This window comes from Strigops habroptila, chromosome 1, assembly GCF_004027225.2.
Source record: "Strigops habroptila isolate Jane chromosome 1, bStrHab1.2.pri, whole genome shotgun sequence".
Taxonomy (NCBI): domain Eukaryota; kingdom Metazoa; phylum Chordata; class Aves; order Psittaciformes; family Psittacidae; genus Strigops; species Strigops habroptila.
The window spans coordinates 113,711,994-113,733,072 of NC_044277.2; the positions used below are offsets into that span (position 1 = coordinate 113,711,994).

Below are 21,079 nucleotides of genomic sequence, written 5' to 3' on the forward strand. Positions count from 1 at the left end.
CAGTTGACCTTGGGTCTCTAAAAAATGCAGAAACAATGGCTGTTAAAATTAATTCATTCAAAACTCTATTCACATTTTCTGAACAAAACCAAACATTTGCATGATATGAAACACAACAGCCCATCCTGGGTTCAAATCAGAGGAACAATGACAAGTTAATCTATCCTGATTTTTCATTTGTTGTTAGTTAAGGTATTTCAACTTGCTCCGTTTGCGATGTCTTGTTAGGACAGAGCATTCAGCTTCTACTGATCAGTTCGAACCCACTGAACACAAGACAAGGCAAAATAAAAAAAAAAATAAAGTAACATTTCTGGTGCTGAAAGGCAGTATGGTGTAGGAAAAGAACATGTAGTATCACATGTCAACACCTTTGTCATCAAGTTCTTTTTTTTAAGCCATCACCTACAATCTTTCTCAAGAGACTACTGTAACATACACACCTCTGCAAGTGTTGAACTAGTACTGCCATCACTCTTTGTTATTTTCAGGCAAAGAAAAAAAGTCACGTTTATTTTGTAGTAGCAATAGTTTCTTTTTTATTTTTAATATACTTTAGGAAACAATATACAAAGCCGAGCTTTGCCACCATTTTCAAACGGCGGGTTGCTCCAATTACACAAATTCAGCGTTTTGTGATGGTTAAGAACAGCAGTCAGCACCAGACTTAAACAGTTAGCTACAACACAAACATCCTTCGAAATGAAATGTCATAATATCAAGACAGGTAAACCAGGAGTTAACATATGACAACTGTTGGGGAGGTGTCTTAAATCATTCTTGTTGAATTTTATATTTCATTAAATATTTTATACACATTTTCCTGTTTACAAGTTTTAAACAAAACCTTCCTTGAGGAATTATTTAAGTACAAAAATGTTCAACAAGAACAGTTCTAATAAAGAATCCCCAAACAGATCAAATTTTAATGTGTGTTGACCAAAGGAAATGAAAACCAGTGTTTCTTTGTTTTAACATGTTTATTACAACAGATACAATTCACATCTGACTAGCTTTTTTTTTTTTTCCTCTTTCCCCTCCCACAACCATGTTAACATGTTCATTGGGCTATTTCCTTATATTTGAGCAAGTAATGTACTTTCAGCACACATGCCCAGCAGTACTATAAGTCCATTCTTACAGGGTGCAAATGGAAATACGTTTCAATAATTTATACAAACAAGTGGGTTATGCTCAATCACTGCAATTTTAAGCTACTGTACACAGGAATGAAAAGATTATAGAAAAAGTGCCATAGCAACAGTGCCTTAAGAAAAGAGAAAATTAGAAGCATTAAAAAACTGATAAAATCAGATTTAGGATTTCACAGGGAAATGGAACACAGAAAATGAAAAACATTTCTCTGTAAAACAGAAATGGAGAAGCACTGCTCTCGGTTCGGTGCAAGTGTGGAAACAGTTGTTTCATGATATTTTGTACATTACCCAAGTTGTTGCAGCCTTAGACACAGATCGCCTGGCGCTTGCATTGAATTTTAGGAAATGCAAAATTTCTGAACGATAAATTAACTAAAAAAAAAAAAAAAAAAAAAAAAAATAGAGAAAAAAATAAAAAAAAAAAAAACCCGGGGGGGGGGGGAAGAAAAAAGAAAAAAAAAAAAAAAAGGAAAGCTAATTTTGCAGACAGGTTTACATGTAAAAGGCTAGGTATTTAGCCACCTCAGCATTGATTAGTTTTGGATGTCTAAGCTCTGATACACATGGCTTCCCATGGCTTCACTCTACAAAACATATTTACAACGTGAAGAATACATCTACAAGAAATCTACATTTCAAGGGTTTTACAAATCATCCTTGTATCTTTCCCCTGAATTTGACTCCCTCCTGTCCCCTTCCCCATGTCAACTTTTTTCCGCCCAGCTCAACGGTCCAAAGTCTACTCAAATGCAGCTCAAAAGTGTTAAGACTGGGCAACAGTTTAATAGTTCCTGTACTCAAAACCATGTGCAATTGTTTACAACTTTTCACACCATGAAGGAATTCTGGTTCTTTAGCTTTTCAAGTTCTTTAATTTGTTGCCTCAAAAATAGTATCCTGCAAGAAAAAAAGAAATAAATTAGTATAAACATGTCCATTATACAGATATTAAGTATCTACATACATAGTTCTATAATTTCAGTGAATGATACCATGCTCCTTAGTTCTATTAATAAAATTCAGATATTTTTAAATTCCCAAATCTGTTCAATCACCTACAAGCACTGTATGCAGATGCACAGACCTGCTGTGTTTGATACCTTAGTTCAGAAAATTAAGTTGCTATATTTCATCATGACTGATACACAGTTATGTTTAAGCCTGCTCTTCATTTGAATTTAACTCCCAGAAAAAGCAGAACACTGCAAGAATACACTGAGTAACTGAATATTCTGAAGTATGGTACTGTGCCTGTGTCATACAGTTTTCCAGACTGTACAAGAACCCAAGGCACTCATAAATCTTTTTTAAAGAAGTAAGTTTTCTTTTAGGTGCAACACTTTTCTTTTCCTAGTATTTGTCTCTGTGGCTAGTGGTAGTCTTTAGTCATGGTAAGCTTCAATCTCAAAATACCCAATCATAAAAAGGCAAGAAAAGAAGTTGTAACTACACCTGGCTTAGAAATTCCCTTATGCATCTTTCCTCCTTCTACTGACATAAACAATTACTGTGATCAATGAGTGTTTTGTTTACGTAACTATTTCCCATAATTTTCAATGAATATTTTCAAACACCTTTTCATGATGCTGAAGTGTAATGCAAGCATGTGGAATTAAGAAAATATTCAAGGAAAGCTGAAGTTTCATATAAATACTCTATGACATCTGAAGCAACTTCAATTGATGCAGAAAAAGCATCTACTATCAGCTTTGATAATCCCATCCTTTGCAAAAGCCTCCCCCCACCAACTTGTTACTTATGCCATGTATTCCACATCTTTGGGATTGCAGCAAAAATAAAAGATACATGTTATCATAGACTCAAAGTCATAATATCCATTGATATCCATTGTCCATTGATAGCTTAAGGATACACAGTATACAAGAAGCAAGGTGCTATTTAGTGACCTGAACAATGATATTTGACAAGTTATTTCAGCTCAAATGTGCACCCAGAGACAGAAATGAAACCTTAGAAAAGAAAACCTGTAGGAAACCAAGCAGTTCATTAAATACACTACAGGAATTTTAATTTATATAATGAAGTTATGAATAAAATTTCAGAAAGAAGGGATATTTTTGGTTCTTTATTAGAAAAGATTTACAAATATATTATAGCCTGCTTCTGACTAAAGGATTGTTTTAGTAACTGCCAAAAAGCAAGAACTTCTAGGATAAAGCTAGCTATTTAAGCAGCATGCATCGCTACTAAAACAGCTTAAAAGAGTATATCACATTCACTGTATTCAAACTGTAGTGTGACTTAATAGGTGGGATAACATCATTCGAAAGGGAAATTGAATATGAAAATGGATTTAGGATCATGACAACTAGTGAGAAGTTTCAGCATATATTGTGAGTCTAAACGTTTCAACCTTGCACAACAGTCTTCAACACCACATCTGTGTATTGCTTCACTGTTACACAGAAGGCCTGTTATTAATGACTTAAGAAGCAGAAGTCTACTTAGCTATAATCAATGTCTCACTAAAGAACCAAAAGATCTTCTCAGATGACTCCTAAGTAAAAACATTAATTCTCCCTCAGTTTGTGATATGCACCACATCTGTTCATACTTGCTCTGGCTTCAGACCTACCAAATACCTCATACAAACTGTAGTGTTTAAGACCAGTACAAACCATGCAGATGTGTACCTACGTGATCTATGCATCATGTATGGACAGATATTTTACAAGTAAGCTGAACTAGGAGGAGTTATTCCATTTTTCATAATACACTAATGTATCTGGGAAGGTACTACTTTACTAAGTGAAAATACATACAGAAGATGTGTATCTGGTTCTATTCATTGAAAACTAAGAGGTATCTGTGTCAGAAACAGGTAAAATGTACAAAGGGAAGACAGCTTGCACACCTGGCAAGTATTAACATACTTACAAAGTCATCAGCAAATATAGCTCATGCAAAACAATGCCAGAATGGGAATCTAATACCACCCTGAAAGTTACCATTTTTTAAAACAAACACAGAGCACACACTTACCTTTGCTCACGCAAAGTTGCTTGAATTTCACATACTCGAACTAAAGACCTTAAATTCTTTAATTCAGTACAAATTTCTGACATATGGACACTTCCCATGTTATGGGCTTCCTCACGTAATCTTGATGCCTGCAATGGTTACAAATAAAGGTTAGGATTTTGAATCATGCATTGGAAACAAGTGGCTGTAGCCAGAGAACTGCTGGATGAGTGTCTTGAAAGAACAAAGAACTCTAACTTCAAAAGGGAGTATTAAATCAGAAGTACCTTAAATTCTCTACAAAAGCCCGTTTAGAATCAGAAATGAACAAAACTGGCTGCCAAGAGAATGTCTAACCCAGACCCATGCTACAAGCAGGGATGGTTTAGATTTTCTTGATCCTAGCAAACATTTACCGAACCATCTTGAAAGATAGTACATGACAGGGCTCCAAGTTTCCAGAGTAACTTGTTCAAGTATTTAAGTATCCATCCACTATTTCAATGGCAGACTTAAATTTCCCATCCAAATTAAGCCTTAGTGACAAAACCCCCAATTGAATGCCATCTTCTTTCCAGCTACCTTATACAGGAAAAACCCCACAACTTTGCAACCCTCTTCAGATTCTCTTCCATTATTTTAATATCCCCACTTAGTCAGGTGGAGACAAGCAGAAATGTAAGTTTAGAAGGTATGACCTATCCAAAACTTGTGCATTTCTTAAAGTCTTGTCACTGAACTGGATAAATGACTCCAGAGAACTCCTCAACAGCACTAAGGGGACTAGTATAATTACCCCGAGGTCCTGTGTATCACACTGCAATAAGGAAAGTGGATTTCTTGCAAGTGGCACACCAAAGGAAAAAATCAAAACAAAACATACAATTATAGAATCAAATTGTTTGAAAAAAAGCCTTCCCTATAGTCTTACTGTTTAGCAATGTTATTCTCTGCTGTACTGGGTCTGGCTGGGATGGAGTTAATTTTCTTCATAGCAGTCCATACGGTGCTATGTTTCGGATTTGTAACCAAAACAGTGTTGATAACACTCCGATATTTTAGCTATTTCTGAGCAGTGCTTACACAGCATCAAGGGTCTCTCCCTTTCTTTCTCTGCCTCTCCCCCAGGAAACAGGTTGTGGGTGGACAAAAGGCAGGGAAAGAACAAGACTGGGACAGCTGACCTCAACTGACCAAAGCAATATTCCCTACCATAGAATGTCATTCTCAGCAATAAAACTGAGGGGCAGTTTTCCAGGGGTTGCCACTGTTCAGGGACTGGCTGGAGGTAAGCAACTACTTTTGCATCACTCCCCACCTCGCCCTTTACTTATTAAGCTGCCTTTTACTCAACCCATGAGTTTTTTCACTTTCACCCTTCCAGTTCTCTCCCCCATCCTCCTGGGGGACAGTGAGCGAGCAGCTACTTAGCTGCCTGCTGTGGTTAATCCACAACATCTGCTGAAGTACATGTACACTTGATCTTTCCCCCCCAAAAATAATGGTATTTAGTCCAGGTTTTCATCAACTCTGGCATTTGTCCAGTTCCAAGAAGCACGTTGTGTTCTAATTCCCTACATTAAAAGTTTCCTTTCCTGAAGTGTGCTGACATCCAGGAATACCTTGGTCTCCAGTAGGGCATCATTTTGCATTTCCTCCCTACACTACCTACAATTCCGTTTCTCACATCCCTTAAAGATAAGATAGTTACGTTGATTCTTTTCTAATTAACCACATTACTGGATTGTTTTCCAGTTTTCCATATTAACTACTAAGATTCTGAGAGATAACTGCTAGTGGCCGAAGAATTGTTTCGGCTACTAAGTACTGCACAGCACATTTCAAGTCGGACTGCTCTAACACATACCTGTCCCAGCTCACCTTACTTACTTATTTTTCAGTTTATTCTGGCATGTGCTTTTATGCTCTAATTCCAATTTAAGCTCTGCATCTGGTTAGAAATCTGGAGAAACCACGGCACTGCAGTTTAGCCTCTTTGCTTTCAACCTAGCTTACCTTCTTCACTATGTATTGCTCTTACAGTTTCATTCACTTTTTCTTTTATAGCAAATACCTGACTTAAGTCCCTTAACTGTTACTATTCAAAACTATAAACAACACTGTCACGTGAAATCATGTGAAAGAGCAAACAGGACAATACAGCATGTAACGCATGGCACAAAGGTAAAAGTATCCAACTGAGTACACAACCACCTAGTGTCAGCTGGTTTTAAAAAAAATCTCTTTATCACTGATAACAGGACAAAAATATATGCTATCAACAGTAAAAATCTGTATTTTCTGCATTAAAATATATGCCAATTCAGTACACAGTGAAAATAACACTATCAAAACTATGGGTCAAAGCCATAGAGAGAAGCGGCTATGCTGCACCATTTCCTTAAACACACATTCCACAGCAATAGCTCAGTCATTTGACTTGGTACAGGTGGTAATGCCTTAAAATTAGATTTAAAAATTAATGAAAAGAAACAAAACAAGAACCCCAGAGTCCAAATAGGGTATCAGTCTAGACTACACTTCTAGGAGTCATCTTGCGGTTTCTACCCAAAAGCCTCCAGCGTAGGCCTGAGCCAGCAGGCAACCACTCTTCAAAAGACCAAAGTAAACTGGGTTAGGTAAGATTAATATCCCACGCTGACTGTGTCACACAGGGCTGCCTGTGAAAGGACTTGAACTAGACTCAATAACCAATATGGTTCCTTTGAGTAATACATTCCAAGCAGCTGACATGCATCCAGTTTCCCTGTATTACCAAAACAGGATAGGTTTCATGCAGTGAAGTTATAAAATATGGATGGCAACTCTACTGGATTTCCCATTTTGTAAAAATAGCCCAAACTCAGTCTGAGCCTTCTACATCATCTTAAAAATTGGGTACAACAAACAAGGCAGAGCTCCTTTTTCACTGTGTAGAACTAACAACTCAGTGACTCAAACTGTGTCTCAAAGAGTTTAACTCTGTCACCTAATTCATAACATTTTCCACATAACAGAAATATCATTATTATAAAAATTCTGTTGAAATTTATGTTCTTTGTAAATTTAAACAGAACTTTGGCAGTAAGAAAATAGTTATGAGGATAGTTATTCATCTGAGAGAATTTCAAAAGCTCTGGTATTTTAAGCGAGACTAAAAATATTCAACTGCTAAATGGCAATAATACGTAATACTCACAGGTCTGGCCTAATCTCTCTTCCCCTCTCCTCTTTTCTGGCTAAGGCCAAGCATCAGGGGGGTTCTGAATACCTGATTCCTAGAAAAATACCTAATTCCTAGAAAAACCAACCTGTCTAAGTAGATCAGATTTTAAGCTACACATTTTGTACTATCACAGGGAACAAAGCACAAGTGTACTCACCTGCTTCTCTGCATGGTCTGCAGGCCAGCCTTGAACATGCTTTATAAGGTTTTCATTGAAGTGTGCTGCTAGTGTAGGTGTTAATGAACAAGTGGGTCGTACAGATGTATTCTGCGGTGCAGGTGTTGAATTTGATGCACTAGTGCTAGAGGTATGATTTGGACCTGGTGATGGGCTTCTCTGACTACTAGGAGAATTAGAAAAAAAAAAGTGAGCATTAAAAATATGTACGTAAACCTATAAAGATATAAACACCTATAAGGATATAAACACTTAAAATTCATTGCTTCCAGCCACAAAAACACATAAAGCATTTAAACCACAAGTAAATACTTCTGGTAGCCCAAACCTGTGCTGGTCTTCCACAAACAACCTACTTGCACGGGAACTGTTTGAGTGCTACAATATAACGGGTTGTTTGCTTGTATGGGAGGGGCCTTCTTAAGAATCCCATCTCTTTGTATGACTGACTAATCCACAAGAACTCTTGTACTCCCAACTTGCAAATACTCATCCTTCAACTTACACTTGGATGGCAAACTCTCTAGGTAAAGTAGGGTTTTTTTGTTTCACTTTATCACTTCTCTCAATAAAGCTACGATATACAACCTGAACAGCTATCATTAAGCCCAATAAGCTACAGAAATTCCCACAAAATATGCAAAAATCACTGATACTTAATTTTACTTTCCCTGTGTCCAGAAACCCAGGTATCAGGGCCAGGCTGATCCAACCACATCCGACAAAACTGTCAGAGCTGCATCTGCACAGTTCTGCTGCATGTAGAGTTCACAGCTGTTCTCTAATTTCTATATTACCAGCAATAGAAAACTTCACAGCACCTTTCCCCAGCACTGAAAGAGCTATGTGGTGTATCACTTCTTTCAAAGGGTAAGAATGTGGGGGTTTGTCTCCTCCTTGTAAGCAGTGCCATCTAGGTGATACGATCTTGTAGGAAACTGGAATTTGCGCTGGGAGGAATATATAAACCCACAGTGAGGAAGCTTAGAAACTGATGTTTCAGCACATGATCTTTTCTGCTCTTCCATCCTTTGCAGCATTTGTCCAATCACACCCTCCTCCCCCCATAGAAAGGGGCTCTCTTTTTCTATTTCGCTAAGAAGGGGTGGGCGCAGCACTAGTACCCATGTGAGCAAGGACAGGTCAGGATGAAAACTATACCCTGTCCTCTCCACCCACGTAAGGGAAGACAAACGAAGAAATAATCTTGAGTAGGACAGAAGAACATCACTAGCATCCTAATAGTGATGGCACCTCACAGTTAAGATGTTCTTTGGCACTACATATATTGAGAAACAGTAATACTACCTGTGCAAGTACGTAGCATTTACTTGTAAGATTATGTTTACAATCACTTTTCCACTGGGAGCAGCTTTTTAAACACAGGCCAGAATTTCAGACTATTTCTTACAGCTTTCTTACTACTTGCCTGCAAGTGATATAAAGTACTACAAACCAAAAACAAATGTGAGAGGAATCTTAATTCATCACCTAACCTACCTCCTTAAGGACTGAAAACATCCTAGCATAATGCAACTATCTTTACAGTCCAATGCCCAGCCATTTATCCTAATCACTCACAGTTGCAAAGTATTACAGCAGGTTTCCAAACAAACAGCCAACAAATTAGGTACAGCACACTGCTCTGCAGCATCAAAGACTTTAATACCATTCCTTTCAGTACCCCCAAACTTGTTTAAAGCCTTAGAATATATTAAAAAAAAAAAAAAAAAGGGCAGAAAACTTTTAGCAAGCAGCTTTGTTAGAGTTGTATATGTAATTTTCCCTTGATTTCAGGCAGAAGTTTCAAAAGGAATATATGATGTAATGGGCAGTAAGGGGTGGGGAAGGAAAGCATTCTTTGGATTTTGGTTTTGTGCTATGAGTTCTCTTTGGTAATTGGCTCAACTACTTCAGAACCACTTACAACTGCAAACACTTAACTGTAAAAATGTTCAACTGATTAGGAAAAAAAGACATTTAGATTTTGAAGCTGGAGTTGAAACTAGCCAAGAATGTGAAGGGCAACAAGGGCTGTGCATCAGCACAAATCAAAGGTTAAGGAACAGGTACATTGCCCGCCTCAAGGCAAGGAGACCTAGAAATAATGGACATGAAAAAGGCCAGGATAGCCAGGGACTTTTTTTTGCCCAGGGTTTTTAGGGTGTAGGCTGCCCTCAGGCCTCCCACATGCCCAAGCACATCAGAATCAGTGTAAATAAAGTATTACCTACAGGAGAGGAAGAAGTTAAGGAAGCAGTTAAGCCAACTGGACATATGTCCATGCAACCAGATAGTAGGCACCCAAGGGAAATCAGGGAACTGGCCGGTATAACTCAGATACTGCGTCATCTTGAAGCAGCATGGTAAGCAGGCAAGTTTCCTGATGATGGGGAGAAAAAGCAAATAATGCCATCTTCAAGAACAAGGACAACCACCTGGGAAACTACAGGCCAGCCAACCTTAATTTTTGGGAAAGTTATGGAGCAAGTCTTCCTGGAAGGGGTTCCAGCTGTATGAAAAACTAAAAGGCAAAACAAGAGCCAGCACAGATTTACCAAGGGGAAATTATGCCAGATCAACCTCACTGACTTCTATAATGAGATGACTGGCTCAGAGGATAAGGGGAAAGTAGCAATGTTGTTTACCTTGAGTTCAAACAGTTCACTTATCCAGTCTGTATTTCATATGCAAGACAGGTGGAAAACTCAATGAACTGCTGGGCTCAAAGGCTGCAGTCAGTACAGTACAAAGACCAATCAAAAGCCAGTGTCCAGTGAGTGCTCTGCTTCACTGGTTAATGCTGAGGCCAATACTGTTTAACATCTTTATTAAAAACCCAGAGAGGGGTGCACAGTGCACCTTCAAGTGAGTTTGTAGGTGACACCTACTTGTGGGAGGCAGTCAATATGCTAGAGGGTAGGCTGCTTTCATAAGGACCTGAATGGGCAGACAGAAGCCAAGTTCAAAAAAGGCAAATGCAAAGTCCTGCACCTGGGGTGGAATAACCCCATGGAACAGCATAGGCTGAGCGGGTAGAAAGCAGCTTTGCAGAAAAGGACCTGAGGATCCTGGTGCACAAGTTAATGTAAGTTAGCGGTGTATCCCTATGGCAAAGCAGGCCAAGCACATGCTGGGCTGTATTAGCAAGAGTGTGGTTGAAGAAAGCAATTTCTCTCTTCTCTTCAGAGCTTGAGATCCACAGTACCTGGAGCACTGCGTAGCGGGGAGCCCAAAACCACACAAGAATTAAACTGCCACACCAAAGGAATCCAGCAGAGGACCACACAGATGATGAGCGGGCTGAAGCATATGCTGTATCAGGAGAAGCTAAAAGTTTATTCAGCCTGGAAAAGAGAAGGCTGAGGGAAGGGCACGGAAGGATCTTCTTAGTGTTTTTAACTACCTATGGGGTGAGCAGACAGCCAGGCTATTTTCAGAGATGCACAGTGACAGGACAAGAGGTAGAGACCCAAGCTGCAACACAGGAAACTCTTAATTACACAGAAGGAAAAAAACATTTCACCATAAGGGTAGTCAAACAGAAGAAGATACTCAGAGATATTAAAAAAAAAAAAAAAGTCACCTGAACAATGCCCTTAGCAATCCAAACTTTGAATCCTACTTTGAGTTGGGACTTGGACTAGATCACAACTACACGTCCCTTCTAACCTAAGTTATTCTCTTTCTATGTATTCATACAGGATCAGCATACTGATGGTGCAGAGAAAGCCTAAATTAATATTAACTAAGCAGAACTGAGGAATCAGTTTCAATGCTCATTTACATTCTAATAGGATCGAAGTTCCCCTATGACTTGCCTCCATTCTCTTTATCAACCTGGTTTCTCTGACTCCTACTTCATCAGTAAAAATGACTCTAACACATCAGAAACATTTCAGGAAAATAATATCTGTGGGTTTCATAGAAAAAAATAAAGCTGTATCTTAATTATGAATAAAATGCACTGTCACACAATATCCTAGCACCTCTGTGTCAGCAGCAGGGGGAGCTATGAATGCAGCAATGATAGGAACTACTCCTGGTTTTTTTAAATGGTTCAATAAAGCCGAACACCCGGCTGAGCTGCTGGATAAGTTAAAACCTGACTATGGCACAGGTAACAGAATGCTTCCAGAGAGGCAAACACCATCTGTACAAGAGTATGAGACCAGGATGGCTCTGAAATACACTACTACAAAATACAAAATCTTACAAAAACCAACAAAACACCTTCTCCTCCAGCAGTTTAGTATTTTCTAAGGTAAAGGAAAAATATCCCCAGTCCTTTCTGGAAATAAAGAGAAACTATCAACCTCATGAAAGTATTAATTATGGAAGCACTCATTTAATTCCATTTTAAAGCAGCCATAATTCATGGCATGTCTTTGCAATCATCTCTTACGAAAAGACTCACTGTATGCCTCCATAGCATTCATTTCCTAATTCACATGACTGAAATGTTTACAACTTTAAAGTTATCAATAGCTACAGGCATATTTCTTAGACAATGCTTCCTCCCAAACAAGTTACAGTTTATTTTAGCTCCATTTGCTTAAAGTTTTTAATAATAGTAAAGGCAAAGGAAATCTAGTTGTGATTAACTCTGTATATAAGCTGTAGAAAAATGAAACTTTAATTCATAAAGCCTCTATTTGGATACCCTGTCCATAGATCGGGTTGCTAAGCTGTTGTTCATTCCTACAAAAAAGTAAAGGGAGTTAGCCCCAAGAGCAGTCCCTCATCCAACTGACTGCTTTCACCTAGAAAGGAGTAATCTGTTCTCTATCAACTCAGAAACACTGCCCAGACTCAGGAAATCTTTTGCAGATAAGTCAATCTACATCTGATCTGGCCCATTTTCACTGAACTCCACTACACTGAACAGAATAAAATACCAGTTGCACAGGTTATACCACAGTTACAAACATGTAACTATTTGAAAGATACAGGATACTAAACAATATGGTCACAGTATCTTTGATACTGGCCTTCACACTCCTTCATTTGTACCCTACCTCTTCCTCAAATACGGGACAGTGCTACCTGCATGATCCCTCTACTTAAGCAGTACAGATGCTGGGACAAACTCAGCTTCCCCTCTCCAGCAAAATGCTGATGCCATGTGGAGCAACGGTTTGCAGAGGGCCAGTGGATCCCTAAGGGAACTCAGTGTGGGTAATGGTTATGCCAGAGTAGGAAGTCCTATAGCCTGAAGTGAGGGTGGGGTATGGATCAGCAGGCCAAATGCCCACCAGCATCACTTCACACAGACTCCAGGGCATAGTGAATGTTAGCAAGAATTAGGCTATCTTCCCTAGCAAGACTTCCTATAGGGAAAAGGTGAACAGTAAAGGACAAAAGGGTCTGTGACTGAGAGCTGTCTCCCAAAATCCCACCGTTCCTTATAAAAAAGTCTAATGCCCTTATTAGAAAGGTTTAGCTGGTTGCAAAGTGTTAATTTATTTTTGGTTAATTTATTTTTGTACTGTAATTCAGAAAGATTTAAACACCACCATCCATAATTACTAGAGATTGAAGCTGCTACTCTACATCTTTATTCTACCTATAGAGGAAAATGAATTGTAGGTCAGACATCTGCCAAAGGTTAGAATCAAGTGTAAGACAGCCAACATTAAAGACTCAAAAACTTCTGACCTGCTTCTGTTTACACACTCAAACTGACCCTCACAGTATCTCCATAAACCCAGGACATGAAGCAAATCAGAGTTAAAGCATTAATCCCATAACTGCTTAGAAAGAAACAAAACCTCCAAACTCAGAAATCACAATACATGGAATCACTCGCAAAACTGACTCCAGAGTGGCTGGCAGAAATGTGAATTCTGTTTTACTTCTGTGAATGGAACTCTAATGATGGTCCTCAAACAGCAGATTAGCTCTGGTAGATACCACATTAGCTCTGTTAACAAAGGTATTTAGTTGCATCCTCTAAATCGTACGTTTAATAGGCCAAAGAATCCACAAATTGCAATGTATATAACACACATTGGATCCAGAGAAAAAAAGTATTTCAATATACCTTGAGCGCTGAAGACTTCGTGGAGAAGCAGGCTCATGACCTGCCTGCTTGTCAGCTATTACCGGCTGCTGAGGTGCTGCCTGTGAAGCTGGTCCTTGTTTAACACCTGGAGTAGCAACCTGGAAAGTTCAGAAATTCATTACATTTCCTCCACAATAAACACCAAGTGTAAGAACCAAAGGAAAACACAGAAATTACAAGTTACAAGTCCAGTGGGGCTTTTGCTACGAGGTCTTCTGTTGACAGAACTTTTATACTCCTCACACAGGGCTTTTTTTTTTTTAAATAAATCCCCTCTAGTTCACAGCTGTGAGAGATAGCTTTTTTTACTAAAATAGAAAGAGTCCTTAACAGACATAACAGAAGCAAATTTAGATCCATCTGACTTGTCAAAATATTGCAAGCTTATTAGGTAAAATAGTTTAACTCAATTTCATTTTTAACCACATCTTCCATGTAAGCACTAAGCTCATTTTCAACCTCAGAAGAACTGTCATTATCCACATAAAAATTTTCACTTAAAAAGTTAAAAGTTCCCTATTTGAAAATACATTACACAATGCCAAGGGCAGAATCAGGTTATAACTGTATTATAACAGCTCTATCAGAAAAGGAAAAAAAACCCTAAAGCATATTTATTAGTTTGCTACTCTTCAACTGTTCTGTCAGTTCTGGACTAATGAATGACTAGTAAAAAGTCACCAGTAGCTTTTTCTTTTTTTTTTTTTTTTTTGTAGGACACATTCACACTGAAGATATTAAGACACCAGCAGTGAGATAGGTCTTTTTAATGTGATTCCTGAACTACAACAGGATGAAAAGTGCGGAATATATTAGTGTCTAGGTTACCATAAGTGGAATTCTAGATATTTTTTTGCCCCATAATCTGCCTACCTCTGTCCCTTCTTAAGTACACACAAATGAGGAAACAGCTCCAATATTTATCCCCCACTCTGGAAAAATCGAGTGAATAAATTTAAGAAAGAGGGAGGGAAGAAAAATGGGCTCTAGGGATCCGTAACAAGAACAACATAAATCAGGCCGCCTGCCTGGCATTTGTTGACATAAAGCTGGTGTAGATTACTAACTAGTGGTCATCTGAACCTCCAGAAATTCTCTCAGTTTCAGAAAAAGACTCCTGTGAAACAAACCACAGAGGGCAAGTCAGACGGTATCTGCTAAAGTAAACTCAAGACATAACTTCACTTATTTAAATATACAGAAAATCTTAATGTAATCTTGAACTTAAGAGGAAAAGCCACCTTATAAAAATCACCACCAAAAGACAAAAAAAAAATCTGAATAGCACATGAAAAGTCATGGTTCTGGCAAGATAAAGAAAGATTATTTTAAGATCACTTACAGTGTTGAAATCAACAGGATTATACAGCTGGGGGAGGAGGGAGGCAGGGCAAAATAGTAGTTCATAAACTGATTTATGAAAAAACAACCCCCCAAAACCCAAAGTATCTTTATGAAATGTATGATGTGAAAAACTTCTCTATTAATGCCTGAATTTTGCCCACCTTGTGAACAGACGTAACTATGGAGGCTGTACAAACAGAAGGAACTATTTCAAAAGCAAAGTCCACCAGAGATAATACAATCACCTGGCAGACCCAAACAGGAAAACTAACCAGCTTCTTGGCTGGTAAAAATAAAACCAAAACCAGATTGTAAAGAAAAATTGGGATTTGTGAGATAAATGATCCACAAAACCTCCAAACTATTCCCTGTTTTCCAAGTGTTTCAAAGACCGTAAGTAAGTGTACCAGGAAAGGAAAAATATGAAGGGCTAAATAAAAGTAATTCCATAAGCTACCTTCTCACTGAGCCTAGCAGGCATGTCTAACATGCTCTACACAGTTACAGTGCAGAAATCCAGAACGGTTGCTAACCACACAACACAGGTGCAGCTAAACAGCAGAACGTGAAGCCTAGCATCCTGGAGCCTGCGATACATGAGCTGCCATGTACACACAGCACACCTCCACACAGACATACCAGCTTCAGTTTAGAAACATTATAGGCATGTTCACGCAGTCCTAAGTAACAGCTCCTGCTGTGCAAATGGTGCTACGCTGTTCCCAGAGCCAGCCCAAGTATCCATGCACCTGACACCAGGCTCTGCTTGCCTGGTGCCAGTTCAGCTTTGTCTACACCTGCTGCATAGAAGCACCTTAAATCAATGACCTTCTGCTCTGAGACCAATTGTGTCCTGGCACAGCACTACATCTCGATTATGCATAATTTACCTCAGACTCTTAGAACCAGATAATGTAGCCTGACTGACATATTCAAAGCAGCACTAAAACAGACATGCTCACACTGGAGCTAGCACCACCTAAATTCTCATCTCAATCCCACCTTTCAGAACTGGATTATGTGAATACTGGAGGTACCTAGAAAATAGAAAGCTTTTATGCTTATGATATCCTAGTGTAATAAGAGTTAACTTCCTGACAGAGGGATGAGAATAAAAACTTGCCAATATATATAATAATGCACCATAGTCCCTCAGGATTAATAGCACTCTGAAGCAAAGACATTATAGTTTAGAATGAGTAACTAATAATTTACTACAGTTAACACTTTGATTGCAACCACACTGTAAGTGCTTCAAAAATGAACCAGAAGTGCAATCTCAGCTCATTATGGTACAATCTTAAGGAAAGATGGATTAAAACACAGTAATTTCAGGTGTCACAGTATGCTCATCAAAATACAGATGTCACCACTTTCAGAACAACTTCTATATATGTATCAATAACACATACAATATCCTACTTTGAAAAGGTTGGAGGTGAAATCCTGCATGCCAAGTTACTAACTAAAGGCAATCACAGAGCCCTGCATGTAAGTGGAAATTCTCTTATCAGACAAAGCATAATATAACCAATATTTTTTTTTGTTGGTTTTTGAGGAGTGGCAGCATTGCTGTAGTTACGACCTGCACTAAATTCAGATAAACTCCCTTCTGAGCCGTATTTAGCCCTCAAGTTTTTTGCTTCGACTGAAAACCTGAGGGAAGACACATTCAGTGATAGTTGGCCTACCAAGACAGGCTGGCCCCACCTGAAAGACTTGCCTTCACTTTCTCTTATGGCATAGTTTACTGTCATGACACCTACTTCATAGGTATAATGCCAGCCTTTATACTGAGTGAAAGGTACTGGGTTCAAGTTTGTCTGCACATTTATAAGAAAACATCTGTAGCAAGCTGATAAATACTAAAGCAGCTAGGTTTATAAAACACAGATAAAAGCTTTTGCCATGATTGTAATATAGATGATAATCAGAACTTTATTTATACAGTGGAAATAGATCTCTGGGTTGTAGCGACCAGAACAGACCAACTTCCAGATACTGACAGTAAACAACTTAGTAAGATTCCTCCCATCTTTGTTTCAAGTCTATTGATTCTACTGATCAAACTATTTGATAATTTCATTCCTTGCCACCTAGTTATGGGATATGATTCAGGATGCACTCTAAGGTCAGAAACAAAAGAAAACTAGCAGGATTAGTACACACATGAGGCTTTCACAATTCATTGTACTACTGCCAGTCACAACAAACTGATATCAGAGGTTTTCCTCCAAGCAGAAAATTTCAAGAAAGATGCCTGAGCTACGCGGAGAGGGGTGCTGGGGTGTGTGTGGAGTGCAGAACAGGGACTTGGGGAGAGTATCTGTGGAGGGGAATTAGAGACCACTGTTCTCATCGCAAATTCCTGAATCATGCTTCTTGCACTGGTAAGACACTACATACACTGAGGAACATACTATACTAACAGACTGGGTTTAAATATGAGTGCCTCAATCTTGAAAGAAAGATCTGTGCAATGAAGAGACAGACAGGCTCTCATTGCATGCAAACAGCAAACCTCTAGGAGAGGTCCAAATCCTCCCCAACGGACTTCTATTTTTCACAGCCAGAAAAACATTGTAACTGCTAAATTTTTGTTTCTTATCTAAAAGGCATAGGAATTTTATGCCCTGCAGCTCTACTCATCACTACGAAACTATCTTGAACATGAAAGGTTACTTTCCACCAGAGGGTGCAAATCCATAGCTCTGCCTTCAGTCCTCTTTAGTAACAAAATCCCCTCCTAACAGGTCCTTGAACCCAGAATCTCTTACCACCCTTACTCTATAATATGAATCACAAGTCTTCAAACAACTAAAAAGAAAACCCGTAAGGGGAAGTTTATCTTGAGTGCCTCTAATTACATCTACTTTCCCCATCTGTACACAGCAAAACAGAGCCTCTGATCTGCTGGACAGACAAAATAAATAATCTGTCTCAGCTTCAACATTTATTACTCAATTTCACCATTTGTAGGATATGGAATACTGAGCTCAGATTCTACAAAAGACAGTCTTCCTCTAAAGAGTGACCTGCTAGAGGGATCGCCCTGAACATACACACACAAAACAGTAAAAAAGACAACTTAATGTTTTCTACTTTTTCTACTTTATGTTTTCTACTTCATCCTGAGGAAGAAACTTATGAGTTTTTTTAACAAATTAACAAATAATTTATTTGTTAATTTCAATTAATGTTTCCTTGTCACTGATGCCATTAATTAATTCTGAATGAATGGAGGTGAGGGGGCAGGAAGGGAAAGGGACATAATGTTACTGACCTTGTAAACACCTAGAACATTTCCAAAACAAATTTGAGACTACATCAAGTCAACTTCTTCAAGAATTTCTCTCACATTCTAAAAATCTTTAGCTGGCTAAAGTCTAGTGAACTGCATCAGCTGCTGCCTTTGGAGTAAGTTTTTGTTTTCATTTAAATATGTTAAAATACTGATCTCTTGGTAGTATCTCCAGACAGCATCTGAAGCAAGCACAATATTTTTAAGAACAGAAGAGCATACTAGAATTGCATGCTAGAGCTGTATGGCAAAAATACAGCCAAGTAGTTGCTTCCAGTTGTTTCTGGTTATATTGGGAAAGATAACACGCATATTATATCATCCTATATATAACTGCCAGCACATGGATATATAGCAGCAATACTTACTTATAATGGTTTCTTACTACAATAAGACATAAACCAAAAGGAGCTTACCTTCTGCTGCGATGATACCGGTGGCGTAGTCATCAAAGGTTTAAGCGGAACGGTGTTAGTCTGAGGCGTGCTTATTCTTGGAGATACGTATGATCTTGGCGATGAGGCATCAGATGTTAAAGACATTGGGGACTGATTAGATGGCTGAGCTGTAAGGAAAAAAAGAAAGATTTTTTTTAATAGACCATGTACTATCTTAAATGTGAATTAGATTTGCTTTTGGTGCTTTGGAGTATGCTGCACTAGATAAAACACAAACATATTCACCTAGGGACTGTTGGGGGGTGAACAACTGGAACAATCAAATGTTCACCAACAATCCTAACTTAGGAATTGTATTTTCCCCAAACCATCCACTTATAAAACTTGAGGGGAAGGAAAAAGAGAAGAAGCTATTATGCAATGCTTTTTACAGAGGAAAAGCCTAAATTAGTTTCATTTGTGATTCCTATTTTAGAGTGCTCAACCCAATTTAATCAAGAGAATGCATGAATAGTTTACCTAGAAACCTACTCACTCATTCTAGGCACCAACAATCCCCTACCCGTGTTTTAATTACAGGTTAAAAATCAGCATGAGCATAATACTGCTTACCTACTCAATAACATGACTGCATTTGTTGTTTTGGTTTAAGTTTCTAGCTTTATGATGTTACAAATTAGAATTTATTGAAGACACCTGAAGGAATATCTTGCACGGAAGCTGTAAAATACTATTTACAGAAGACTGCACAAAACTCCCCACCAGACAGAATAAACTTTCTTTTACAAATTTAAGGACTCCCCCAAGAGTCACAGTTGTGTAGTATTACAAGAAGGGTGTTGAACCAAGAAAAAGTTGTGGTTCAAATTGGACATTAAATAACAACTAACTAAGGCCCAAAATAAGTTGAGAGGGTCTCGCGCATGTTTCACATTACTTGCATAGTTAGGTAACAAGAAAAGAAAATCCCAAAAGGCGAGACAGAAAAGCACATTTACTTCGTTGCATGTCAGCTTCCTGCTCCCCAAGTAACAATTTCTTATCCTAGCTTTGGAAAAAGAAGTCATTTGCCATCTTCCACACCAAGTGGCCACAAATAACAAGGGACAGCTTCTCCAAGTTTCAGTTGTATCGGCCTTTACAAAATGCAATGTAACAATTATATGTAAGTGAAAAGAAGACTGAATACCTTGCGTAGACAGTTGTGCAGCTTGAGAAATAAGGGAAGTGATATTGAAAGCAGATGGTCCAGCAGTAAGAATTTTATGGAGTATAGACTGCAGAGAGGCTTGTGTCACAGCCGCTGTTAGAACTGAAAACAAACATTCTGTTTTACTGACAATTCTACATCACCACTTTAAACTGTTCAAACTGCCTAAATACACATTATACCTCATTTTCTTTCTGATTTTGTTCTAGTATCCACAAGAGACCAAAGAGCCACCTGAACTATTTTTCAATTACTTGAATTCAACCCATGAATGCTTGGCATGTCTAACCAAGTCCTTTATTTAGTAGTTTTATCTTTGAGACATACACTAAAAAAATTATTTTAGAAAAGAACTTTAACTGTTCAGCTTGACCTTATGGGTCAGTAATAAGTTTTGTAAACATGAAAAGAACATTTGTGCAATTTGTTATTGTAGTAAGCAGAATGTGTGGAGTTTTTTATTTTAAACTACAATAATAAATAAAGTAAAAAAAGGCAAAAAAGCAGTATCACATTAACTCACTAAAAGGGATGGGGAGGGGAATAACAGGGGAGAAGACTTCCCGTTCAAGGAAAAAGAAGAGATCTTTCAAGTTCAAAATTCAGACACTAAGAGTTTTTTCTTAAAAAAGAGAAACAAACCCAAAAAACCCTACCCAAACTCAAACTTATTTGTTCTGGGTTTAGCTGTCCCATCCCCTGTCGTCATCTGTCCATCTTGTTCTACCCCTATTCTCCCTCTTTTCCCCCACGAAAAAATTAGTAATTTTCAACCAACTGTTTTAAAACTGCACTACACAGGAGGAGCATCCTGCAGTATGAGCTGACGAGACCCAGCTTCTGAACTGACCTTCTCAAAAAGAAGATACAGGCTCTGTGGGATACTTCCTGAACACACACCACCCAAGCACAAGTCTGAAAAAACTGACTCACCAGGCACAAACACAGAGTAACTCTGCATCACGTGCACAGCAAGGGCAGTTCTGCTGTGCAAGGTAAAGTCACTCTGCCCATGTGGACCTGCCGGCCAAGCCCTCATGCCATCAGAACATTACTAAATGCTCTTACTCCGAGAGAGATGCAGCTGCTGTTCAGATATGGCAATGATACTCCTACTTTTTTAGTCCAACCTAATGCACTACAGTTTTAAAAGGTCTGCCTTGCACAGGAAGAAACAATAACCTACTCACCTACTAGTACTGAATGAAGCCATCATACT

At 38.5% G+C, this 21,079-nt stretch overlaps 1 protein-coding gene across 7 annotated transcripts in view; it reads right to left on the reverse strand.

Annotated features, from left to right (window-relative positions):
* Positions 1–961: 961 nt before the first annotated feature.
* Positions 962–21,079, reverse strand: part of WAC (WW domain containing adaptor with coiled-coil) — a 59,862-nt gene continuing 39,744 nt past the window's right edge. For 4 of the 7 annotated variants that reach the window (XM_030504897.1, XM_030504880.1, XM_030504914.1 and 1 more), the window contains 6 exons: positions 19,840–19,962; positions 18,669–18,817; positions 13,587–13,705; positions 7,523–7,709; positions 4,161–4,288; positions 962–2,054 (listed from right to left, as the gene is read on the reverse strand). In XM_030504897.1, coding sequence (XP_030360757.1) covers positions 1,985–2,054; positions 4,161–4,288; positions 7,523–7,709; positions 13,587–13,705; positions 18,669–18,817; positions 19,840–19,962 — 776 coding nt within the window. In that variant the 3' untranslated portion in view covers positions 962–1,984. The remainder of the gene's footprint in view (positions 2,055–4,160; positions 4,289–7,522; positions 7,710–13,586; positions 13,706–18,668; positions 18,818–19,839; positions 19,963–21,079) is intronic. The other 3 variants (XM_030504932.1, XM_030504905.1, XM_030504887.1) reach the window with 2 other exon arrangements.